This window comes from Theropithecus gelada, chromosome 6 (assembly GCF_003255815.1).
Source record: "Theropithecus gelada isolate Dixy chromosome 6, Tgel_1.0, whole genome shotgun sequence".
NCBI classification, from domain to species: Eukaryota; Metazoa; Chordata; class Mammalia; order Primates; family Cercopithecidae; genus Theropithecus; species Theropithecus gelada.
The window spans coordinates 172499926-172526895 of record NC_037673.1 but is presented as its reverse complement, the minus strand read 5'-3'; the positions used below and the strand labels follow the sequence as shown (position 1 = coordinate 172526895).

General features: G+C 41.1%; 1 protein-coding gene across 4 annotated transcripts in view; it reads right to left on the bottom strand.

The window, feature by feature from the left end:
• Positions 1 to 26970, bottom strand: part of SIMC1 (SUMO interacting motifs containing 1) — a 91883-nt gene that overhangs the window by 47110 nt on the left and 17803 nt on the right. The window contains exons 1-3 of one of the 4 annotated variants that reach the window (XM_025387440.1): positions 20074 to 20145; positions 1603 to 2462; positions 1029 to 1521 (exon numbers count right to left, since the gene is read on the bottom strand). The exons of 2 other annotated variants lie outside the window; for them this stretch is intronic. In XM_025387440.1, coding sequence (XP_025243225.1) covers positions 1029 to 1521; positions 1603 to 2462; positions 20074 to 20145 — 1425 coding nt within the window. Of the gene's footprint in view, positions 1 to 1028; positions 2463 to 20073; positions 20146 to 26970 lie in introns of those variants that run through there. One more of the 4 variants, XM_025387439.1, reaches the window with a different exon arrangement.

The following is a 26970-nucleotide window of genomic DNA, read 5'->3' as shown; positions in this document are numbered from 1 at the left end:
CTGACACATCTAGTTTCCTTCTCATAAATCAATGATGACCAATGGAAAGTAGCATTCCCACTCATGTCTTAAAATTGAGTTTCCTCCCCCAAAGTCAGCAAGTAATAATTTTGGAGGCCCTTAAGTGATAGAGTATTATTATGTCTGTGATATGGAAGCTGTAATAAGGGCATCAGGAAGGGAAAGCATAGGAGTTGAAGATAAAAATTTATTTATTTTTTTGAGACAGAGTCTTGCTCTGTGGCCAAGGCTGGAGTGCAGTGGTGCAGTCTCAGCTCACTGCAACCTCCACCTCCCAGATTCAAGTGATTCTCCTGCCTCAGCCTCCTGAGTAGCTGGGATTATAGGTGCCTGCCACCACATCCAGCTAGAAGACAAGAATTTACATAAGGCCTACGATGAGCCCAACACCCTGACACTTTACATGTATGACCCCGTGAGGTATGTTATTACTTCCGTTTTACAGATAGGAAAGCTAAGGCTCAAGAAGGTAAAGTGCCCTGCCAGCCGCAGTGGCTCACGCCTGTAATCCCAGCACTTTGGGAGGCTGAGGTGGGTGGATCATGAGGTCAGGAGATCCAGACCATCCTGGCTAACACGATGAAACCCTGTCTCTACTAAAAATGCAAAAAATTAGCCGGGTGTGACAGCATGCGCCTGTAGTCCCAGCTACTAGGGAGGCTGAGGTAGGAGAATCTCTTGAACTTGGGAGGTGGAGGTTGCAGTGAGCCAAGATTGTGCCACTGCACTCTAGCCTGGGAGACAGAGTGAGACTTCATCTCAAAAAAAAAAAAAAAAAGAAAAAAGAAAAAAGTGACAGTTTTTAAGTGTGGGGCTAAAATTTGAACCCAGATCTGGGCCTCTACACTGAATGGGTCTTCACAAGTGGAAGAAAGATAAGAAATTTCATTTACGAATGAAATTTCATTAATTTGACCTGTCCTCTCATGCACGGACTCCAGTCACACTGACCTTCTCCTAGGCCTAGGGAAAGGACACCCAATCCCTAGGGGAAGATGTTAGCTCACCTCTCTTGTGTCTTTATCTGGTATTAGTGTCTGAAAGAAGAGGTGATGAACTGGAGGTCGTAAGAAGTACTTCAGTCTATGCAGGCATGGTCTGTTGTACAACCCACCTTGTGGTGTTCGTGCTTGTACATGGGCAGACCTGAGTTTGGCAGGCTCTGACAGTGATATTTCTTTTCTGGCTGGGGTTTCCATGACAGAGAGCCAAGGAACTTTCTCTAAGGGAGTTTCAGACAGTGGGCTGGGAGAGCAGCTTGGAGAAGATGGAGCTGAGATATCCATAGGCATGTCACGGTTCTGTACACCATTCTGGGTAGAGTCAGGCCTGTCTCCTGGTAAGTGAGGGATGTCTCTAGGTGAGTGTGTCACATTCCCTGATGAGTGTGGCCTGTCTCCAGGTGAATGTAACACATCTCCCGGTAAGTGTGGCATGCCCCCTGGTGACGGTGGTACATCTGGTGATGGTGAAGCATCACTTGATGACTGTGGCACATCTTCTGGTGACCCTAGCATGTCTCCTGATGACTGTGGCACATCTGGTGATGGTGGCATGTTTCCGGGTGACCGTGGTGCATCTCCTGGTGACTGTGGCATGTCTTGCACGTATGCCACATCTTGTGGATGTAATATGTTTTGAGGTGGGCCTGGTACATCTTGAGGTAGGCCCAGAGAGTCTTGAGGTGGGCTTGGTGAGTGTTGAGGATGCCATAATGAGTCTTGAGGTGGGCTTGGGATATTCTGCCCAGGGCATGGCACTTCTTGAGGTGGGTGAGTTAGAGCTGGTAGTTGGCACTGCATGGTTTGTGATGGGCATGACAAAGCTCGTGGTGGGCATGAGGAGGCTCGTGGTGGACATGGTGAGGCTCTCAGTGGGCACGGCAAAGCTTGGAGGGCACATGGCAAGGCTTGTGGTGGGCGAGGCACATCTTGCTGTGGGCATGGCAAGGGTGCTTTTTGATTGCTGCTGCTGCTGCTGCTGCTGCTGCTGCTACTATTATTGCTTGTTGGGGAGAGGGAGCTAACATCTGAAGACAGCTGTAGGCCTGCCAAGAAGCTGAGGTTACCTGTGAATGTGGCTGAGCTACAATTAGGCTCTGTTGGATAAACAGAGCTTCCACTGATGGATGTAGCGGGTGGGGGACCGACAAAGGTGTTTTCTTCCACTAGGTCCAAATCTACAGGATCACTGTTAATGATTCTCCGTGCTGTAGGCTGAGAGCTTCTGTCCACCTGCCCTTCCATCGCCTCTTTGCCAGAGAGGCGGGCACATGTCTGAAGACTGGTTGGCTCCTTCTGGGAAGGAGTGACAGGTTCTAAAGTTAAGTCAAGAGTGGCAATAGGTCTGTTTTCTCCCTCAGCTCCTGTCAGGTCAATCACACACAGTCCATTGCGATCTTTTGTCCTTGGTCTGGTCTCTCTAGTTAAGTCAATGAAGTCCTGTTGAAGGATTGTATGAAGAGAAGAGGTCAAGATGGCAGTATTAGCTTTATCTGAGATGACTTAAGTCTTAGCTTTTAAGGATAAGCATTACTTTACCATTTCACCTCACTGATAAGTTACACATCTTGTATAACATAAGCAATAGTATTGCTAAAGCTGTCAATTTCTATACCTTCTTAAATTCTCCAAATGCCACAGGCACATGACTAGGATCATAGTGGGATTTTTTTTTCTGGTCCAAGGAGGACAGGGGAGTAGTAGGAGATATTCCAACCTTGAGTCACAAAGCAAAAAGCAACCTTTGTTTGGAAGGTCAAATACACAGGATAACCTACAACAAAAGCTAAATAAGAAGTGAAGCAAATGTAAGAGAACCTATGTGCTAAGAACATGTTGAGTATTTTCACATCTCTTTAATTTTCACAACGACCTGATAAGGTAGGCATTACCAATCCATCATACAGATGGGGAAACTGGAGTTCAGAGGGGTTATCTACCTTAAGATAATACAGCTAAGTAGCAGAGACAGACATTCAAACACAGATCTGTCTACTTCTTTCCCTGTGAGGGCCTAGGAATGTACAACTTGATTCAGTATGTAATCAGCCTAGAAACAGATATGAAAGATAATATAACAAGAGTAATAACACCAATAGTGTAAGTCTGAACCCTAAGTAAGTAAATTAATGAAAACTTCCGATATCCACTTCCATTCCTTGGCAAATTGATCAGGCTATTCACAAAGCCTAATGATACAGTACAGAGGTATTGTAATCAACCTCTGTACCATAAGCCTGGAAAACTATTGCTCTATCTTCCAGGTGTCTTCTCACTTACTTGGATACTATCGCCATTGGTACTTTAGGGCCCTGAGGCTAGCAATACTATTGCTGCTCCAACAGCTACCATGCTATTTCTCTTAATAGATGGTCACCATTGTCAACAGCACCAAAGCAGAATACAGAATTCTGGGTGGGTCAAGTGAGAAGCTGGCATCCTGGAGTAGAGATTCCCTCATCCTGGAATAGGGATTGCTTGGTGAAACCTAATGCCTCATTCTTAGGAAGCAGCCATATGGTATCACCACCTTCAGTGGCTTGGCTCGCAATGGCTAGTAGAACTGAACATAAATAGCTGAAAGGCCATCAAAGGTCTGAATTCAACTCCTCTCCCATAGCCAACTGCTAAAATGCAACATCACCAGGTCTCTCCCATTTATTTATTAATTTAATTTAATTTAATTTAATTTTTTCCTGAGACGGAGTCTCGCTCTGTCAGCCTAGGCTAAGCAGTGGTGCAATCTTAGCTCACTGCCAACTCTGCCTCCCGGGTTCAAGCGATTCTCCTGCCTCAGCCTCCCAAGTAGCTGGGATTACAGGTGTATGCCAACACACCAGACTAATTTTTGTATTTTTAGTAGAGATGGGGTTTCACCATGTTGGCCAGGCTGGTCTCGAACTCCTGACCTCAGGCGATCCACCCGCTTTGGCCTCCCAAAGCGCTGGGATTACAGGCATGAGACACTGTGCCTGGACTATTTAAAACTCATCACTGGCTAGGTACGGTAGATTACCTAGGGCCTAGGAATGTTTGCTTTTGTCCTTTTTTTTTTGAGATGGAGTCTCGCTCTGTCACCCAGGCTGGAGTGCAGTGGCCGGATCTCAGCTCACTGCAAGTTCCGCCTCTCGGGTTTACGCCATTCTCCCGCCTCAGCCTCCTGAGTAGCTGGGACTACAGGCGCCCGCCACCTTGCCCAGCTAGTTTTTTGTATTTTTCAGTAGAGAAGGGGTTTCACTGTGTTAGCCAGGATGGTCTCGATCTCCTGACCTCGTGATCCACCCGTCTTCGCCTCCCAAAGTGCTGGGATTACAGGCTTGAGCCACCGCGCCCGGCCTGCCTTTGTCCTTTTACCTAGAATGACTATTATCCCTTTGATTGTTTGGAGTTTTTTGTCTTTCAAGACACAGCACAGATACCATTATGTGTGAAATCCTTTCAGATGACTTCTCCTCCCAGGTTAAACTAACCCCTTCCTCTACCATGTCTCCACTGAACCCATGCAAACCTCTCTCTTTATCCTCAATAATTTAATGATATTGAAAATAGAAATGTATTTTTACTTCATTTTCCAATTATGCATCGCTACTATAAATATACTTGATTTGCATATATTAATACTGTATTCTGCAACCTTGCTAAGTTCACATACTAGTTTGAGTAAACTTTTTTTGTCTATTCCTTAGGATTTTTTTTTTCCTTTTTTATTCTTTCAATTTATTTTATTTTTTTAAGTGTTTGCTTACATTTTACTTTTATTTTTATTTTTTACTTTTTTAATTATAAGTTCTAGTATACATGTGCACAACGTGCAGGTTTGTTACATATGTATACATGTGCCATGCTGGTGTGCTGCACCCATTAACTCATCATTTACATTAGGTATGGTATATCTCCTAATGCTATCCCTCCCCCATCTCCCCACCCCACGACAGGCCCCGGTGTGTGATGGTCCCCTTCTTGTGTCCAAGTGTTCTCATTTTTCAATTCCCACCTATGAGGGAGAACATGTGGCGTTTGGTTTGCTGAGAATGACGGTTTCCAGCTTCATCCATGTCCCTACAAAGGACATGAACTCATCCTTTTTTATGGCTGCATAGTATTCCATGGTGTGTATGTGCCACATTTTCTTAATCCAGTCTATCACTGATGGACATTTGGGTTGGTTCCAAGTCTTTGCTATTGCGAAGTGGCACAGTAAACATACGTGTGCATTGTCTTTATAACAGCATGATTTATAATTCTTTGAGTATATACCCAGTAAAAGGATGGCTGGGTCAAATGGTATTTCTAGTTCTAGATCCTTGAGGAATCACCACACTGTCTTCCACAATGGTTGAACTAGTTTACAGTCCCACCAACGGTGTAAAAGTATTCCCATTTCTCCACATCCTCTCCAGCACCTGTTGTTTCCTGACTTTTTAATGATAGCCATTCTGACTGGTGTGAGATGGTGTCTCATTGTGATTTTGATTTGCGTTTGATAGCCAGTGATGATGAGCATTTTTTCATGTGTCTGTTGGCTGCATAAATGTCTTCTTTTGAGAAGTGTCTGTTCATATCCTTCATCTGCTTTTTGATAGGGTTGTTTGATTTTTTCTTGTAAATTTGTTTAAATTCTCTGTAGATTCTGGATATTAGCCCTTTGTTAGATGAGTAGATTGCAAAAATGTTCTCCCATTCTGTAGGTTGCCTGTTCACTCCGATGGCAGTTTCTTTTGATGTGCAGAAGCTCTTTAGTTTAATTAGATCCCATTTGTCAATTTTGGCTTTTGTTGCCATTGCTTTTGGTGTTTTAGACATGAAGTCTTTGCCCATGCCTATGTCCTGAATGGTATTGCCTAGGTTTTCTTCTAGGGTTTTTATGGTTTTAGGTCTAACATTTAAGTCTTTAACCCATCTTGAGTTAATTTTTGTATAAGATGTAAGGAAAGGATCCAGTTTCAGCTTTCTACATATGGCTAGCCAGTTTCCCCAGCACCATTTATTAAATAGGGAATCCTTTTTTCCCATTTCTTGTTTTTGTCAGGTTTGTCAAAGATCAGATGGCTGTAGATGTGTGGTATTATTTCTGAGGGCTCTGTTCTGTTCCATTGGTCTATATCTCTGTTTTGGTACCAGTACCATGCTGTTTTGGTTACTGTAGCCTTGTAGTATAGTTTGAAGTCAGGTAGTGTGATGCCTCCAGCTTTGTTCTTTTTGCTTAGGATTGTCTTGGCAATGCAGGTTCTTTTTTGGTTCTGTATGAACTTTAGTTTTTTTCAATTCTGTGAAGAAAGTCATTGGTAGCTTAATGGGGATGGCATTGAATCTATAAATTACCTTGGGCAGTATGGCCATTTTCACAATTGATTCTTCCTATCCATGGGCATGGAATGTGCTTCCATTTGCTTGTGTCCTCTTTTATTTCGTTGAGCAGTGGTTTGTAGTTCTCCCTGAAGAGGTCCTTCACATCCCTTGTAAGTTGGATTCCTAGGTATTTTACTCTCTTTGAAGCGACTGTGAATGAGAGTTCATTCATGATTTGGCTCTCTGTTTGTCTGTTATTGGTGTATAGGAATGCCTGTGATTTTTTCACATTGATTTTGTATCCTGAGACTTTGCTGAAGTTGCTTATCAGCTTAAGGAGATTTTGGGCTGAGATGATGGGGTTTTCTAAATATACAACCATGTCATCTGCAAATAGGGACAATTTGACTCCCTCTATTTCTTTCTCCTGATTGTCCTGGCCAGAACTTCCAACACTATGTTGAATAGGAGTGGTGAGAGAGGGCATCCCTGTCTTCTGCCAGTTTTCAAAGGGAATGCTTCCCATTTTTGCCCATTCAGTATGATATTAGCTGTGGGTTTGTCATAAATAGCTCTAGATACGTTCATCAATACCTAATTTATTGTGAGTTTTTAGCATGAAGGGCTGTTGAATTTTGTCGAAGGCCTTTTCTGCATCTATTGAAATAATCACGTGGTTTTTGTCTTTGGTTCTGTTTATATGATGGATTACGTTTATTGATCTGCGTATGTTGAACAAGCCTTGCATCCCAGGGATGAAACCCACTTGATCATGGTGGATAAGCTTTTTGATGTGCTGCTGGATTCAGTTTGCCAGTATTTTATTGAGGATTTTTGCATCGATGTTCATCAGGGATATTGGTCTAAAATTCTCTTTTTTTGTTGTGTCTCTGCCAGGCTTTGGTATCAGGAAGATGCTGGCCTCATAAAATGAGTTAGGGAGGATTCCCTCTTTTTCTATTGATTGGAATAGTTTTAGAAGGAATGGTACCAGCTCCTCCTTGTACCTATGGTAGAATTTGGCTGTGAATCCATCTGGTCCTGGACTTTTTTTGGTTGGTAGGCTATTAATTATTGTCTCAATTTCAAACCCTGTTATTGGTCTATTCAGGGATTCAACTTCTTCCTGGTTTAGTCTTAGAAGGGTGTATGTGTCCAGGAATTTATCCATTTCTTCTAGATTTTCTAGTTTATTTGCATAGAGGTGCTTATAGTATTCTCTGATGGTAGTTTGCATTTCTGTGGGATCAGTGTTGATAACCCCTTTATCATTTTTTATTGCATCTATTTGAATCTTCTCTCTTTTCTTCTTTATTATTCTTGCTAGCAGTCTATAATTTTGTTGATCTTTTCAAAAAATCAGCTCCTGGATTCATTGATTTTTTTGAAGGGTTTTTTGTGTCTCTATCTCCTTCAGTTCTGCTCTGATCTTAGTTATTTCTTGCCTTCTGCTACCTTTTGAATGCATTGTTCTTGCTTCTCCAGTTCTTTTAATTGTGATGTTAGGGTGTCAATTTTACATCTTTCCTGCTTTCTCTTGTGGGCATTTAGTGCTATAAATTTCCCTCTACACACTGCTTTAAATGTGTCCCAGAGATTCTGGTATGTTGTGTCTTTGTTCTCATTGGTTTCAAAGAACATCTTTATTTCTGCCTTCATTTCGTTATGTACCCAGTAGGGTACGTAACCTGCTCATTCAGGAGCAGGTTGTTTGGTTTCCATGTAGTTGAGCGGTTTTGAGTGAGTTTCTTAATCCTGAGCTCCAGTTTGATTGCACTGTGGTCTGAGAGACAGTTTATTATATTTTCTGTTCTTTTATATTTGCTGAGAAGTGCCTTACTTTCAACTATGTGGTCAATTTTGGAATAAGTGCGATGTGGTGCTGAGAAGAATGTATATTCTGTTGATTTGGGGTGGAGAGTTCTGTGGACGTCTATTAGGTCCGCTTGGTGCAGAGTTGAGTTCAATTCCTGGATATTCATGTTAACTTTCTGTCTCGTTGATCTGTCTAATGTTGACAATGGGGTGTTAAAGTCTCCCCTTATTATTGTGTGGGAGTCTAAGTCTCTTTGTAGGTCTCTAAGGACTTGCTTTATGAATCTGAGTGCTCCTGTATTGGGTGCATATATATTTAGGATAGTTAGCTCTTCTTGTTGAATTGATCCCTTTACCATTATGTAATGGCCTTCTTTGTCTCTTTTGATCTTTGTTCGTTCAAAGTCTGTTTTATCAGAGACTAGGATTGCAATCCCTGCTTTTCTTTTGCTTTCCATTTGCTTGGTAGATCTTCCTCTATCCCTTTATTTTGAGCCTATGTGTGTCTCTGCACGTGAGATGGGTCTCCTGAATACAGCACACTGATCGGTCTTGACTCTTTATCCAATTTGCCAGTCTGTGTCTTTTAACTGGTGCATTTAGCCCATTTACATTTAAGGTTAATATTGTTATGTGTGAATTTGATCCTGTCATTATGACGTTAGCTGGTTATTTTGCTCGTTAGTTTATGCAGTTTCTTCCTAGCCTCGATGGTCTTTACAATTTGGCATGCTTTTGCAGTGGCTGGTACCAGTTGCCCCTTTCCATGTTTAATGCTTCCTTCAGGAGCTCTTGTAAGGCAGGCCTGGTGGTGACAAAATTTCCCAGCATTTGCTTGTCTGTAAAGGATTTTATTTCTCCTTCACTTATGAAGCTTAGTTTGGCTGGATATGAAATTCTGGGTTGAAAATTCTTTTCTTTAAGAATGTCAAATACTGGCCCCCACTCTCTTCTGCCTTGTAGAGTTTCTGCTGAGAGATCTGCTGTTAGTTTGATGGGCTTCCCTTTGTGGGTAACCCAACCTTTCTCTTTGGCTGCCCTTAACATTTTTTCCTTCATTTCAACTTTGGTAAATCTGACAATTATGTGTCTTGGAATTGCTCTTCTCGAGGAGTATCTTTGTGGCATTCTCTGTATTTCCTGAATTTGAATGTTGGCGTGCCTTGCTAGGTTGGGGAAGTTCTCCTGGATAATATCCTGAAGAGTGTTTTCCAACTTGGTTCCATTCTCCCCATCACTTTCAGGTACACCAATCAGACGTAGATTTGGTCTTTTCACATAGTCCCATATTTCTTGGAGGCTTTGTTTGTTTCTTTTAACTCTTTTTTCTCTAAACTTCTCTTCTTGCTTCATTTCATTCATTTGATCTTCAATCACTGATAACCTTTCTTCCAGTTGATCAAATCGGCTACTGAAGCTTGTGCATGCGTCACGTAGTTCTTGTGCCATGGTTTACAGCTCCATCTGGTCATTTAAGGACTTCTCCACACTGGTTATTCTAGTTAGCCATTCATCCAATCTTTTTTCATGGTTTTTAGCTTCTTTGTGATGGGTTCGAACATCCTCCTTTAGCTTGGAGAAGTTTGATCGTCTTAAGTCTTCTTCTGTCAACTCGTCAAAGTCATTCTCCGTCCAGCTTTGTTCTGTTGCTGGCAAGGAGCTGCATTCCTTTGGAGGAGAAGAGGCACTCTGATTTTTAGAATTTTCAGCTTCTCTGCTCTGGTTTCTCCCCATCTTTGTGGTTTTATCTACCTTTGGTCTTTGATGATGGTAACGTACAGATGGGGTTTTGATGTGGATGTCCTGTTTGTTAGTTTTCCTTCTAACAGTCAGGACCCTTAGCTGCAGGTCTGTTGGAGTTTGCTGGAGGTCCACCCCACACCCTGTTTGTCTAGGTATCACCAGCAGAGGCTGCAGAACAGCAAATATTGCAGAATAGCAAATGTTGCTGCCTGATCATTCCTCTGGAAGCTTCATCTCAGAGGGGCACCTGGTCGTGTGAGGTGTCAGTCGGCCCCTACTGAGAGGTGCCTCACTGTTAGGCTACTCGGGGGTCAGGGACCCACTTAAGGAGGCAGTCTGTCCGTTCTCAGATCTCAAACTCGGTGCTGGGAGAACGACTACTCTCTTCAAAGTTGTCAGACAGGGACATTTAAATCTGCAGAAGTTTTTGCTGCCTTTTGTTCAGCTATGCCCTGCCCTCAGAGGTACAGTCTACAGAGGCAGGCAGGCCTCCTTGAGCTGTGGTGGGTTCCACCCAGTTCAAGTTTCCTAGCTGCTTTGTTTACCTACTCAAGCCTCAGCAATGGCCGGCGCTCCTCCCCAGACTTGCTGCCACCTTGCAGTTTGATCTCAGACTGCTGTGCTAGCAATGAGTGAGGCTCCATGGGCGTGGGACCCTCCGAGCCAGGCGCGGGATATAATCTCCTGGTGTGCCGTTTGCTAAGACCGTTGGAAAAGCACAGTATTAGGGTGGGAGTGACCCGATTTTCCAGGTGCCATCTGTCACAGCTTCCCTTGGCTAGGAAATGGAATTCCCTGACACCTTGTGCTTGCTGGGTGAGGCGATGCCTCGCCCTGATTCGGCTCTCGCTCAGTGGGCTGCACCTACTGTCCTGCACCCACTGTCCGACAAGCCCCAGTGAGATGAACCCAGTACCTCAGTTGGAAATGCAGAAATCACCCATCTTTTGCATTGCTTACGCTGGGGGCTGTAGACTGGAGTTGTTCCTATTCGGCCATCTTGGAACCTAGGATTTCTATATACATTTCTATATATGTGTTGTCTGCAAATAAGTCTTACTTCCTTTCCAATCTGTATTTTTTTTTTGTCTTATTACAATTGCTAAGGCATTCAGTATAATTCTGAATAGAAGTGCCAAGAACAGACATTCTTGCTTTTTGCTTTTTGAGATGGGGTCTTGCTATATCACACAGGCTGGAGTGCAGTGGCATGATCCTATGACCTCAGCCTCCTGTGTAGCAGGGACTGCAGGTGCGTACCTCCAAGCCCAGCTTTTTTTTTTTTTTTCATAGAGACGTGATGTCACTACAGACTGGTCTTGAACTCCTGGGCTCAAGGAATCCTCTTGCCTTGGTCTCCCAAAGTGGTGGGATGACCAGCGTGAGCCACTGTGCCTGGCCCTTGCTTTTTCTTTTTTTTTTTTTAATAAGTACATAGTAGATACATATATATATAATATATATAATAATTGTATATTATATATATTTATGGGGTACCTGAGACATTTTGAGACAGAAATATTTTGAGACATTATATAATGTGTAATAATCACATCAGGGCAAACGAGTATCCATCACCTCAAGAATTCATTTCTTTATCAAGAACATTCCAATTGTACTCCCTCAGTCATTCTGAAATGTATAATAAAATATTGCTTACTGTAGTCACCTTGTTGTGCTATCAAATACTAGATCTTATTCATTGTATCTAACAATATTTTTGTACCCAATAACCATCCATTCTCTCCCAACCCCCTACTCCCCTTCCTAGCCTCTGGTAATCATCATTCTACTCACTATCGCCATAAGCCTAATTTTTACCTCCCACAAACAGTGAGGACATGCAAAATTTGTCTTTCTGTGCCTAACTTATTTCACTTAACAGAATGCTGTCCAGTTCTGGAAGGTTATTAATAATTATTGATTCAATTTCTTTATTGGATATAGGTCTACTTATCTACTCATACACCTCTTTTTTTTTTTTTGTGACAGAGCCTTGCTCTGTCACCCAGGCTGGAGCACAGTGGTGCGATCTTGGCTCACTGCAACCTCCGCCTCCAGGGTTCAAACGATTCTCAGGCCTCAGCCTCCTGAGTAGCTTAGATTACAGGTGCCTGCCACCACGACTGGCTGATTTTTGTATTTTTAGTAGAGACAGGGTTTCGCCATGTTGGCCAGGCTGGTCTCGATCTCCTGACCTCAGGTGATCTGCCCACCTTGGCCTCCCAAAGTGTTGGGATTACAGGCATGAGCCACCATGCCTGGCCCCTCTTTACTCTTCCCTCTCCTCCTGGTGCTGTGAGCTGTGCTGCCTGAAGTTGGGGAAGCGGTGACACAAGCTTTCCCTTGGCCGCCCCAGCTGGTGTCTCACTGTATTGTGTGGACCCCAAATCCCCTGGTTCTGAGCCTAACACAGCACCAGGTCTCGTGCAGGAATTGCAGTCCTTGTGGCCTAGACTGCCTTTCAAATTTATTTAGCACACCAGAGCACCTTAGCCCATGGTGGTGGGGCTAGCTGGAACTCAATTTCCGACTGCTAGGATGGATGATTTGCCTCTGGCTATGTGTGTTCTAAATGCTCCTGCTGTGGGCACCAGCCAAATTCTGCCGTGTGTTGTTTTCTGCTGTGACAGAGCTGCAGTGAGTTCCAATGCAAAGTCCCACAATCACTTCACTTTCCCTTTCCCAAGCACACAGATTCTCTCTCCACATCATACTGCACTGCTGGAGGATGGAGGAGGGGTGGTATAGGCAATTCAAGACTACCTTTCCTAACCTCTTCAGTGCCTCTTTCCTTAATATGTTAAAACCAGGTACTGTGATTGCTCACCTGTGTTTTAGTTCTTATGAGAGTGTTTTCTTGTGTGGATAGTTGTTCAAGTTGGTGTTCTTGCTGGGGGGAAACTGCTGGAGGGTTCTATTCGGCCATCTTGTTCTGCCTCCCCTGCTTGTTCTTGAACTTAGAAGAAAGAATTTCAGACTTCCATCATTAAGTATAATTCTAGCTGTGGGGTTTTCACAGATGCCTTTAAGGAAGTTCCCTTCTTTTCCTAGTTTACTCAGAGTTTAAATTTGGAATAGCTATTAAATTTTGTCAAATGCTTCTTCGGCATCTGTTAAGATGATGATGATTTTTTGTTCTACTAATATCAGAATTTGTATTGATTGATTTTCTAGTGTTAAATTAACCTTGCAATCCTGGGAAATCTTCTCTTGGTTATGATGTATTGTTCTTTTCCTATATTGATGGGCTTCAGTGAATTGATATTCTGTTAAGAATTTTTGCATATTTATCCTGGGCACAGTGGCGCATGCCTGTAATCCCAGCACTTTGGAAGGCCTAGGTGGGAGGATCTCTTGAGCTCAGGAGTTCAAGACCAGCCTGGGCAACAAAGCAAGACCTCATCTCTACAAAAAAAAAAAATAAATAAATAAACTAGCTGGGCGGGGTGGTGCATGCCTGTGATCCCAGCTACTTGGGAAGCTTATAAGGGAGGACTGCTTAAACCTAGAAGGTCAAGGCTGCACTCTGGCCTGGGCAATAGAGTAAGGCCTTGTCTCTAAGAAAAATAAATTTGCATGTTTATGTGGGATTTTTATTTGTAATTTTCTTTTTTTGTAATTTCTTTTTCTGTTTTTGTTATCAGAGTAAAACTGAATTCATAAAATAACTTGAGAAATAGTCCCACCCCTTCTATTTAAGTTGTGTTTGAATGGTACTATGTCTTTCTTAAATATTTGGTGAAATTCACCAGTGAAGCTCTTTGCACCTGAAATTTGCTTTTCAGGAAAGGTACAAATTAAAATTACAAATTCAATTTCTTTAGTAGACATAGGGCTATCAATATTTTATCTGCCTTCTTGTGTTAGTTTTATGACTTGTGTTTTTCCAGAAATTTGTCCATTTCATTTAAAATATCAAATTTATTGGCATAAAATTGTTCATAATATTCCCTTATCAACTTTATAATTCTATACTCTGTATAGATTCATTACCAATTCCTATTTTTATTCCCAATATTGGTAACATTTTTAAAATCTGATAAATCTAGCTAGACATTTATCAACTTTATTGATCTTTTTAATCTGTTTCCTATTTCATCTATTTCTGTTATCTTTATTATTTCCTTCTTTCTACTTTTGATTTAATTTGTTCTTTCTCCAGCTTCTTAAATGGAAGCTTAGGTTTAGACTTTTTTCTTTTTTTTTTTTTTTTTTTTGAGACGGAGTCTCGCTCTGTCGCCCAGGCTGGAGTGCTGTGGCCGGATCTCAGCTCACTGCAAGCTCCGCCTCCCGGGTTCCCGCCATTCTCCTGCCTCAGCCTCCCGAGTAGCTGGGACTACAGGCGCCCGCCACCTCGCCCGGCTAGTTTTTTGTATTTTTTAGTAGAGACGGGGTTTCACCGTGTTAGCCAGGATGGTCTCGATCTCCTGACCTCGTGATCCACCCGTCTCGGCCTCCCAAAGTGCTGGGATTACAGGCTTGAGCCACCGCGCCCGGCCTGGTTTAGACTTTTTTCTTTTCTAACATTAACATTTAAAACTAAACATTTCACTGTAATGACTACTTTGGCTTCATCCCACAATTTCAAAAAGTATGTGAATTTTTCTGAAGGACACAATTTTTAATATGTACTCATTTTATTATCATCTGGTTCAAATTTACTTCCATTATGGTCAGAAAACATACTCTGTAAGATTTTAATCTTTTGAAATACACTGAGACTTATGTCCTAACACATGGCCTACCCTGGTGAATCTTCCTTGTGTACTTAGGGAGAAAAAGTGTATTCTGTATTTGTTAGTTACAGTTCTATAAATATCAATCAGGTCATGGTAGCTAATAGTGTTTTTCAGATCTTTGATTTCTTTACTTTGGTGGGGGGAGATCCAGTTGTATTATCAGTTACAGAGTGAAAAGTGTCCAACTACAGTTCTAACTTTGACTGTTTTCCCTCTTAGTTCAGTTGTTTGCTTCATGTATTTTGAAACTATATTTATTAGGTGCATATACACATGTAATTCTCATAACTTCCTAACGTATTAACTCTTTTATCATTATGAAAGATTCCTCATAGTCTCCAAAAATCTTCCTTGTATTGATGTCTTGTTTTTCTGGTAAGAACAGAGTTACTACAAATTTCTAGTGCATACTATTTGCATGGTATATTTCTTTCTATCCTTTTACTCTCAGTGTATTTGCATCTTTATACGTAGAATGTCTCTCATATAGACAGTACATCTCATACAGTTAGCACATACTTGGTTCTTGCTTTTTTTTGGTCCAGTCTGACAATCTCTGCCTTTTGTTTAGAATTTTGGTCTACTTACACTTATTTACATGTTCAGTTTTAAACCTACGATCATACCATCTCTTTCCTATTTCTTCTATGCATTACTTGTTTCTCTGTCCCTCTTTTCCTACCTCCCTTTATGCTAGTCACATAATTTTTGGCATTCCATTTTAATTCCTCTATTGGTTTTCTATGTATATCTCTTTTCATTATATTTTTAATGGTTGCTCTTGGGACTACAGTGTATAAATTCAGTTTATTCCAGTGTACTTTAGAAAATTTTAGAAAATGTACTGAATTACTTGGCACAGCATGGTGGCTCAGGCTTGTAGTCTTAGCACTTTGGGAGGCCAAGGCGGGCAGATTGCTTGAGCTCAGGAGTTGGAGATCAGCCTCGGCAACATGGTGAAATCCCATTGCTACAAAAAAAATTAGCTGGGCATGGTGGTGCGTGCCTGTAGTCCCAGCTACTTGAGGGGTTGAGTCAAGAGGATTGCTTGAACCTGGGAGGTTGAGATTGGGAGGTTATCCTGTGTATTATCTGTATACATTGTAAAAAGATATTAAGACATAACAAAAAATCATTATTTTTGTTTTACACACGTTTACAATTTCATGTACTCTTCATTCCTTTGTGTAGATCCAAATATCCATTTAGGTGTCATTTCCCTTCAGTCAAAATGTCTTATAGTGCAGGTCTACTAGTGAAAAATTCTCTCATCTCTGTTTATCCAAAAATGTCTTTATTTTCCCCTTATATTTGAAGGATAATTTCGCCAGATGCAGAATTCTTGACTGAAAGCTTTCTTTTTTCCATCATTTGAATATGTTGGTCCAATGTCTTTTGACCTTCACAGTTTCTGATAAGAAGTGAGGTGTTAATTGCACTGCTGTTCCCTATGTACAATATACCATTTTTCTCTGGATAGTCAGTAAGTGGTTTTCTTTGTGATTATCTTGCTTTCAGTCTCCTATACTTCTTGGGTAAGTTAATTTTTTCCCATAAAATGTGAGAAAATTCCAGTCATTATTTCTTTAAAACATTTTCTATAATCTACTGCTGCCGTTCCTTCTAAGACTCTAATTATACCTATAATGGATTGTTTGATATTGCCCTACATATCTCTTTTCAACTTTATTCCGGCTTTTTCTCCCCTGTTTCTTGAAACTGGGTGATTTCTATTGATCTAGCTTGAACTTCATGGCTTCTTTTGCCAATCTGCTTTGTTTTCTAATCTACTGTTGAAACTATTTAGATTTTTAAAAATTTTCAGTTACTGTATTTTTCAACTCTCAAATTTCCATTTTTATAGTTTCCATTTCTTGGTTGAGATTTTCTACCCACTCATTGATGTCATATTTTATCTCACTGAACACATTTACAATAACTGCTTTGAAGTTTCTGTTAAATCCAACAACTAGGCTCACTCAGAGTCAGTTTCTATTGACTGCCCTTTCCCCCTCCTTGAGTACGATTCACACTTCTGTTTCTTTGCATGCCTAGACACTGGGTTTAACTGTGTTCTTCTAAGAATTGCTGTGGGATTTTTGTTGTTGTTCTAGAAGATATTAATACTTAACCTGCCTAGATTTGAACTGCAAACTTTGTCTCCCTTGTACAATATAGGTACTGATATCTTTGTTCTTATGGTTTCCAGCTGCTGTTGTTTTAACCTGGCCTCTTGAGGCAGAGGGGTCCTCTATTGTGCCTACATAATTTGGCTGTCAGCCAAGCACCTGAGCAGTCGTTATACTAAAATTTTGTGGTTCACCCTTCTTACGATTTTTCTTGTTTGCAAGGATTCGTCTGTAATTTCTTGCTTTGCCAGCCTTGACCTCTGTCCCCTAACATTTCAAGTCCATAAAATCTCAGCTTTCTGCCACCCAAACTGCAAATGACTGGGGAATGCAATCAGTTAAAAAAGCCGCAAAGTCACAGATATCACCCTATGCAGCTATCTTGTATGAATAGATTCCTCTCTGGTATCTGCCTGATTTTCTCTGGGCCCTCAGAGAGTACTTTAACAGATATGGTGAGGGAGTTTCACAGATTGGAAATAGAATCCAACTGCATTGCTCTTCAAACTTTGGAGAAGTCAGTTGCTCCCCTCTTTGATAGTTTCATAGCACACTGTACATACTAACGTTACTTTAGCACATATCATGAGGCATTTTGCAGGATACTTAATTATCTTCTTCCCCATTTGAGAATAACCTCTTTTTGTATCCTGTATCCTTGGTAGCTATAAGGTACTTGGATCCAACACATGATTAATAAATAAATTTAATCTAATAATATTTGTTAATTTTTTTTTTTTTTTTTTTTTTTTTTTTGAGACTGAGTCTGGCTCTGTCGCCCAGGCTGGAGTGCGGTGGCCGGATCTCAGCTCACTGCAAGCTCCGCCTCCCGGGTTCATGCCATTCTCCTGCCTCAGCCTCCCGAGTAGCTGGGACCACAGGCGCCGCCACCACGCCCGGCTAGTTTTTTGTATTTTTTAGTAGAGACGGGGTTTCACCGTGTTAGCCAGGATGGTCTCGATCTCCTGACCTCGTGATCCGCCCGTCTCGGCCTCCCAAAGTGCTGGGATTACAGGCTTGAGCCACCGCGCCCGGCCTAATATTTGTTAATTTTTCATTTCATTATTCTCTCATACTCTCCCTAACTCCTAATTAAGTAATTTGCATTTCCATCACATATTGCTCCAATTAAACTTTCACAGATAACAAATTATCTTTCTAATTTTAACAGCTGGATTACCAGAGGGAGGAGAAACACAGATTACTAAGGCGTCCCATTATTTGGCATCTGCAGAGTGAAACTAGGAAACAATTCCATCAGGCCTCCTAATTAACCCTATTTTCAGACATTGTGAAGTGAACATTATTCACATTTTAGAGCAAAACAAAGAAAGCTCAGAAACCAGAACACTTTTCTTTTGGGGCTTTGGACTTAATAAATTGGAAGTGTCAGATTCACCTATACCAGCAAACGACTGACCCAAAGCTTATCACCCACTTACGGTATTGATAATAGGATTTGCTGCCTATCACTCTAGTTTCTTCTCACAGTTTTTGGTTAATTTTACTCTTTGGAGACTTTTGTTAATTCTTGCCAGCTTGGCTAGCAGGAAAAATTAGTTTCAGTCAGAATCCTGTTTGTTTGTTTTTAAGTGGAGAGTCCTTCTAAGTTGGCTATACTCCTGAAGGAAAAAATTCCTGGTCAAGGCTTGTGTTGAATTTGTATCCAGTGACCTTGTTAAACTCACTCAATTAGGTCCTAGGAGGGCTGTGTTGTTGTTGTTGTTGGGGGTGGGTATACTCCTTGAGATCTTCTGTATAGACAATCATGTTATCTGGAAATAGGGACAGTTTCATTTCTTTTTTCCAATCTGTATGCCTTTTATTCCCCTTTCCTATTTTACTTTTTTTGTAGAAATGGTATCTCCCTATGTTGCTCAGGCTGGTCTTGAACTTCTGAGCCCAAGCAATCTTCCCTCCTTGGCCTCCCAAAGTGCTGGGATTACAGGCATGAGCCACCATGCCTGGCCTATTTCCTTTTCTTAACTAATTGTACCATTTGAGACTTCCAGCACCATCTGAATAGGAGCGGTAAAAGCAAGTATCATTGCTTTGTTCTAAATCTCACAGTCCACAATCAAATGTGGGAGCAAAGGGCTGATCTAAGGTTTCAACTTAAAATTAAAAGGAAAGCAGAGTGTAAAAGTTTGAAAAATTTACAACCCAGTCCTGTGGTAGGGAAGGAACAAGCATTTTTAGGAGAGAAATTTAAAGGGGCCGAAGAGCAACCACTTGCAAAAGAAATTAGCAAGACAATGGGGAAAAGGCCTAGAGACCTAGAAGGACAGAATGCTTTCAGGAGCCCAATCCAAATTCAGGCCGTTCAGGCCCCAGGCATGGCTCAGGCTGCCAATCAGAGGCCCTGATAGCTTCTATGTGGTGTTAAGTCTGTAGACACACAGAATGCGAGAGTGCATTCTGGCAGTTTCCACCTAGATTTCAGAAGATGTATCAGAAAGTCTGCATGCCCAGGCAGAAGCCTGCCACAGGGGCAGAGCCCCCGCAGAGAGACTCTACCAGGGGAGTGCCAAGGGGAGATGTGGAGTTTGAGCCCCTACAGAATCCCCACTGGGGTACTCCTTAGTAGAACAAGGCTGCTGCCCTCCAGAGCCCAGAGTGGTAGAGCCACCAGCAGGTTGTACTTTCAGCCTGGAAAAGCCAAAGGCACAACTCCCACCTGTGAGAGTAGCCATATGGGCTGTGCCCCAGTAAAACCAAGGGGTGAGGCTGCCCAAGGCCTTAGGAGCCCACCCCTTGCACCAGTGTGCCCAGGATGCAGGGCATGGAGTTAAGGGAGATTATTTTGGAGCTTTAAGATTTAATGTCCGCCCTGCTGAATTCTGGACTTGCATGAGGCCTATTACTCCTTTCTTTTGGCCATTTTTTTCCTTCTGGAATGGGAATGTTTACCCTATGCCTGTATAACCATTGTATCTTAGAATTCAATAACTTGCTTTTCATCTTACAGGTTCACAGCTGGAAGAAATTAGCCTTCAGTCTCAGAGGAGATTTTGCATTTTTTAATTGATAGTGAAATGAGTTAAGACTTTGGAAACTATTGGGAAAGGATGATTCTATTTTGCAATGTGAGAAAGATATGACATTTGGGGGGCCAGGGAAAGAATAATACAGTTTGGATATTTGGCCCCTCCAAGTGTCAGGTTAAAATTTGATCCCCAATGTTGGAGGGAGGACCTGGTGGAATTATGGGGACGGATCCCTCATAAATGTCATGGTGCCATCCTCAAGGGATTGAGTCAGTTCTCACTCATAGTTTCTTCAAAATATGATTGTTCTTTTTTCTCTTCCTCCTTCTCTCACCATGAGACATACCTGCTCCCCATTCGCCTCTGCCATGGTTGGAAGCTTCCTGAGGTCCTCACCAGAAGCAGATGCTGGTGCCATGCTTCTTGCTCAGCCTGCAGAATTATGAGTCAAACAAACCTCTTTTCTTTATAAATGACTCAGCCTCAGGTATTCCCTTACAGCAATGCAAAATGAACTAAGACAGCTGTTCTGAATCTTTTGTCCCTCCATATAAACTTTACAATCAGTTTGTTGATGTTCACAGAACAAATTGCTGGGATTTTGATTGGGATTGCATTGAATCTACCAATTAAATCAGGAAGAATTGACATCTTGATGACACTGAGTTTTCCTATTCACAAACATGAAATATTTCTCCATTTATGTAGTTCTTCTTTGATACCTGTCATCACAGTTTTGTAGTTTTCCTTATAAAGATCTTGTAGATATTTTGTTATATTTATGTCTATTTGTTCAATTTTTGAGAGTGCTAATGTAAATGGTAATGTATTTTTCCTTTCAAATTCCACTTTTTCATTGTTGGTATATAGGAAAGCAACTGACTTTTTTGTATGTTAACCCTGTGCTCTGCAAACTCACTATAATTGCTTGTTAGTTCCAAGAGGTTTTTTCTAGATTCTTTGAGATTTTCTACATAGAAAAATCATGTCTTCAGTGAACAAATACAATTTTCTTTCTTCCCAATCCACATATCTTTTGTTTTTTTTTTGAGACAGAGTCTCACTCTGTCACCCAGGCTGGGGCGCAGTGGTGCAATCTCAGCTCATTGCAACCTCTGCTTCCTGGGTTCAAGTGATTCTTCTGCCTCAGCCTCCCAAGTAGCTAGGACTACAGGTGCTCACCACCATGCCTGGCTGATTTGTATATTTTTAGTAGAGACAAGGTTTCACCATGTTGGCCAGGATGGTCTCGAATTCCTGGCCTCAAGTAATCTGCCTGCCTTGGCCTCCCAAAGTACTCAGATTACAGGCGTGATCTACCGTGCCCGGCCCTGTATCTTTCTTTTCTTCTGTTTTCTTGTCGCATTAGCTAGGACTTCCAGTACAATGCTGAAAAGGAGTAGTGAGGAGACATCCTTGCCTTATCGCTGATCTTAGTAGGAATGCTTCAAGTTTTTCACCGTTAGGTATGATGTTAGTGGCAGGTTTTTGTAGATGTTCTTTCTGAAGTTGAGGAAGTTCCCCTGTATTCCTATATTCCTAGTGTGCTGGAAGGTTTTTTTTTTTTTTTTATCATGAATGGGTGTTAAATCCTTTTTTGGCATCTATTGGAAGGGATCGTGTGATTTCTCTTCTTTAGCCTACTGATGTGGGGTGAATTGCATTACTGGATTTAATTGATTTTCAAATGATGAATTGACCTTGCATACCTGGGAGAAATCCTACTTGGTCACGATGTATAATTCTTTTTGAACATTGTTGGATTTGATTTGCTAATATTTTATTGAGGATTTTTGCATCTGTGTTCATAAAAGATATTGGTCTGTAGTTTTCTCTTATAATTTGTCTTGTTTTGGTATTAGTGTAATGTTGGTCTCACAGAGTTAGTTACGGAGTAGTCCCTCTGCTTCTATTCTCTGAAAGATTGTTGAGAATTTATATCATTTATTCCTTAAATATTTGTTGGAATTCACTCGCCAACCCATCTGGGCCTGGTACTTTCTGTTTTGGAAGGTTACTAATAATTACTGATTCTATTTCTTTATTGAATATAGGTCTACTTAAATTACTTATTCATAAACCTTTTTTTTTTCCCCCTTTTATGTTTTGCTCTGTCACCCAGGCTGGAGTGCAGTGGCATGATCTCAGCCCACTGCAACTTCCGCCTCCCGGGTTCAAGTGATTCTCCTGCCTCAGCCTCCAGAGTAGCTGGGATTACAGGTGTGTGCCACTACACCTGGCTACTTTTTGTATTTTTAGTAGAGATGGGGTTTCGTCATGTTGGCCAGGCTGGTCTCAAACTCCCAGCCTCAAGTGATCCGCCCACCTCGGCCTTCCAAAGTGCTGGCTGGGATTACAGGCGTGAGCCACCCAGCCATCATACACCATTTATAACAAAAATCTAAATTTTAAAAAGCATTTGTTCTACCCAAATTGATCTATAAGCTTAATAATTACAAACAAAATTCCAATGGGATTTTAAAAAGTAACAGATAAGATTATTCATAACTTCATTTGAAATAGAAAAAGCAGTCGGGCGTGGTGGCTTGTGCCTGTAATCCCAGCACTTTAGGAAGCTGAGGTGGGCGGATCACTTGAGACCAGCCTGGCTGATATGATGAAACCCCGTCTCTACTAAAAATACAAAAATTAGCCAGGCATGGTGGTGTGCACCTGTAATCCCAGCTACTCAGGAAGCTGAGGCAGGAGAATCACTTGAACTCAGGAGGTGGAGGTTGCAGTGAGTTGAGGTTGTGCTACTGCACTCCAGCCTGAGTGACACAGCAAGACTCCATCTGAAAAAAAAGAAATAAAAGAAAAAAACAAAGAACTTTACTACTGCTGCATGTAATTGACACTGCTGCTGCCATCTTCACTAAATTGGAGTTCACCTGGGCCCTGCTTCTTCCCGTCACCAGCTTCTGGTAGAACCTAGGTCCCACATCTTAGCACTAGGTGCAATGGAGCCTGGGAAAGTGAGCATCTGCCATTTCTGCTTCTTTACACAGAAGTAAATTGTATCTCTGAAGGTGGGAGTTCTGTACACTCCTAGTATTCTGAGATTCAGACACTAGGATCTCACAAGGAATGACATAATGTCCATAATAGTGGTATATATTAAAATAAAAAAGACATATTACCTTTATCCTCAAAATTCCACTGCAAGGAACTTGTCCACTTGTCCTACAAATCCTACAAACGTTTTTTTCCTTTTTTAACCATAAAATGCAGAGAAAAAAGTCGTATTTTAATGACTATGCAAGAGGATTCATCATATCATAGTCTAACAGCAAAAAAATTAAAATCAAGAGACTGGCTAATTTAGGGTTTTAAAAATTTTTATTAAAATTTCTTTTTAGTTTCATAGGTTTTTGGGGAATAGGTGGTATTTGATTATACAAGTAAGTTCTTTGGTGATGATTTGTGAGGTTTTGGTGTACCTACCACCCAAGCAGTATACACTGAACCCAATTTGTAGTCTTTCCGCCCCTTTCTCACCCCTTCCCCCTGAGTTGCCAAAGTCATTCTTATGCCTTTGCATCTTTAGCTCCCACTTATAAGTGAGAACATACGATGTTTGGTTTTCTATTCCTGAGTAATTTAACATGACTTTTTAACATTAGAATAACATTTAACATTAGAATAACATGCAGCTGATAAAATGATTATTGAATGAATACTTACAATGTACAATATTGTGCACTGGGAATACCATTGTGAGCAAAATGAATAATGGTCTGAATGTGGTACGAATTTTTAAAATGTCTATTATATATATTTTTAATTTTAAAACATATATACTAATAATATATATTAATATATATAAATTTTCTTTTTGCTTTTATTTTAATGCCTATAATAAGCAGTTTAAAAAAGTTAGTATGACCCCATTGGGAAACAATTATACACCTATATATGTTTGTGCACACACAGGGAAAATTTCTGGAGCAATACACAAAAACTGTAGTAATCTAGAGTAGAAATAGACAGGGGCAGGTTCTTACATAAGAATTTCCTACCTCTATTTACAATTTATGATTATTATAATTAGTTTTGAGATAGAGTCTTGCTCTGTTGAACAGGCTGGAGTGCAGTGGCACGATTTCAGCTCACTGCAACTTCCACCTCCCAGGTTCAAGCAATTGCCATGCCTCAGCCTCCAGAGTAGATGAGACTATAGGTGCATGCCACCACTCCCAGCTAAGTTTTGTATTTTTAGTAGAGATGGGGTTTCGCCATGTTGGCCAGGCTGGTCTCCAACTCCTGACCTCAAGTGATCCGCCCGCCTCAGCCTCCCAAAGTGCTGGGATTATAGGCCTGAGTCACCACGCCTGGTCTATTTACAATTTAAAAATAATGTTTATAATTTTTTTTTCAGATGGAGTCTCGCTCTGTCACCCAGGCTGGAGTGCAGTGGAGCCATCTTGGCTCACTGCAACCTCTGCCTCCCGGGTTCAAGCGACTCTTAGTCCTCAGCCTCCCAAGTAGCTGGACTACCATGCCTGGCTAATTTTTTGTATTAGTGGAGATGGGGTTTCACCATATTGTCCAGGCTCGTCTCGAACTCCTGACTCAAGTGATCTGTCCACCTCAGCCTCCCAAAGTGTTGGGATTACTGGTGTGAGCCACCATGCCCAGCCTAATGTTTATAATTTAAAATGGGAAAAATTTATTTTTTGAATGATATGATTATGCACTTTTAAAACATAAGCAAACCAGAGAACCCATTGGAAGGTACAGGGTTTCCTTCTGGAATGAAGTAAATGTTCTAAAATTAGATAGTGGTGATGGCTGCACAACTAAGAGAATTTTATGGTATGGTATGGAATTATACCTTAATAAAGCTGTTATTAAAAGACCCACTGGAATAAGGTAATACTTTACAAATTAGCTAACGTAAAAATACAAAACTAAATTCCTTCCAGTCAGGAAGGAACACTTTGCCTTCATGGGTAGCCAGACCCACCAACCTCCCAAAGACAGCTCAGGATGAATGAGGGATGTTGGAAGTAATCTGCAGGCTTACAAGGAAGCTGAACTTGATTTAAGACCCAAGTTAATTTCACATCTGATGTATTAAATTCAAAATGTAGATGAATTTTGCTTTCTATTCTATGGCAGCTCCATACAGCTGTAGTGAATATTATATTAATAAGTTCACTAACTTATAATATTTGGGGGAACAGGTTGAGAAAGAGAAGGTAATATTTTAAAGTACCTGATAAGAGTTAAAAAAATATATGGCTTGGTGTGGTGGTGTATGCCTGCAATCCCAGCTACTCAGGAGGCTGAGGCAGGAGAAGTGCTTGAACCTGGGAAGTGGAGGTTGCAGTGAGCCGCGATCGTGCCACTGCACTCCAGCCTGGGTGACATAGCGAGACTCTATCTAAAACAAAACAAAACAAAACAAAAAAACCAAAAAAACAAAAAAGGAGTTTTGAAAAACAATTTTCAGATTAAAAAACTCTGGTGGGTCTATTTTTTCAAAACCATCCATTTAAAAAATAGAATTATATTTTGTGACTTGCTTTTTTCCACTTAACCATTTACTACTAGCATCTCCACCCGATGTTCCCTTGGAAACCTGGCATGAGGTTTGAAAGTTTGCCCCAGGATCTTAAAGATGGAGACAAGTGGTGATAAACCTGCTCTACTAGTTAGCATCTCGTTGAACCTATCTTAGTTTCCTCATTTACCAAACAGGGATAATAATACTACCTACCTCATGGGGTTGCAGTGAAGATGATGAGTTAATCGAAGTAAAGCACTTGACATGTGCCTGGCATAAATGCCAGCTATTCTTATTATGTGATGCTTACCATGATTGATATGTTTAACCCTACATAGCTCATAGTCATTCAGAATCAAAACACTAGCTCCACAAAAGGGCACCAAACCCCAGGAAGTCTTACAGTTTTACTGATCACCAAGAAGCAAATCTCATAAAATGAAAGTTATACTGTGCTTCTGCTTAGAAAGACAATATTGTAAAGACATTAATTCTCCTTTAATTAACTTATAAAACTAATGCAGTGGTTCTGAACTGGTACAATTTCACCCCCCATCCAGGGGCTATTTGGCCAGAAGTGTCTGGAGACACTTCTGATTATTGTCACAAGTTGAGGGGTTACTACTGGCAGGCATCTAGCGGGTAGAGGTCAGAGATACTATTAAATATCCTACAGTGCATAGGACAACCCCATGCAACAAATAATTATATGCCTCAAAGAAACAATCTAATGCAGTCTTTGACAAAATTATTCTAAAATTCATTTGGGGAAATGAATGGGCACAAATAGCCAAGATTTTTTTTTTTTTTTTTTGAAAATTACTAAGGAGACACATACATACATATGTATGTATTCCCCATATGTTGAATTGTAATCCCCAAGGTTGGAGGTGGGGCCTGGTGGGAGGCATTTGGGTCATGGGGGCAGATCCTCATGGCTTAGTGTTGTCTTCACAATAACGAGTTATTGCGAGATCTGGTTGTTTGAGTCTGTGGCACCTTTGCACCCCCACTCTCACTCTCTTGCTCTCGCCATGTGATGTGCCAGCTCCCACTGTGCCCTCCACCATGATTGTAAGCTTCCTGAAGTCTCATCAGAAGGTGAGCAGATGCCGGCACCAAGCTTCCTGTACAGTCTTTGGAACTGTGAGCTCTTTTCTTGATCAATTACCCAGTCTCAGGTATTTCTTCTGTTTTTTAATTTAAAAAAAATTTTATATAAAAGTCTTTGATCCACCTTGAATTGATTTTTTGCATAAGGTGAGAGATGAGTATTCTCGGGGATTTCTTTATAGCAATGCAAGAACAGCCTAACACATATACTGCTTTATGAAATCCCAAAAGATATATCAAACTATAAAAATAAAACAGGGAAGTTATGGTATTGAATAAAGAAATCAATGAAACATAATGGAAAACCCAGAAACACAAGTAAATAATTTGGTATAAAAATGTGTTACAGGCCAGGTGTGGTGGCTCACACATGTAATCCCAGTGCTTTGGGAGGCCGATGTGGTAGGACCACTTGAGGCAAGTTCAAGACCAGTGTGGGCAACATAGTGAGACCCTGTCTCTACCAAAAAATAAATAAGTTAATTAAAAAAATTAGCCAGGCATGGTGGTGCATGCCTATGGTCCTGCCTACTCAGGAGACTTGAGGCAAAAGATCACTTGAGCCTAGGAGTTCAAGGCTGCAATGAGCTGTGATTCTGCCACTGTACTCCAGGCTGGGTA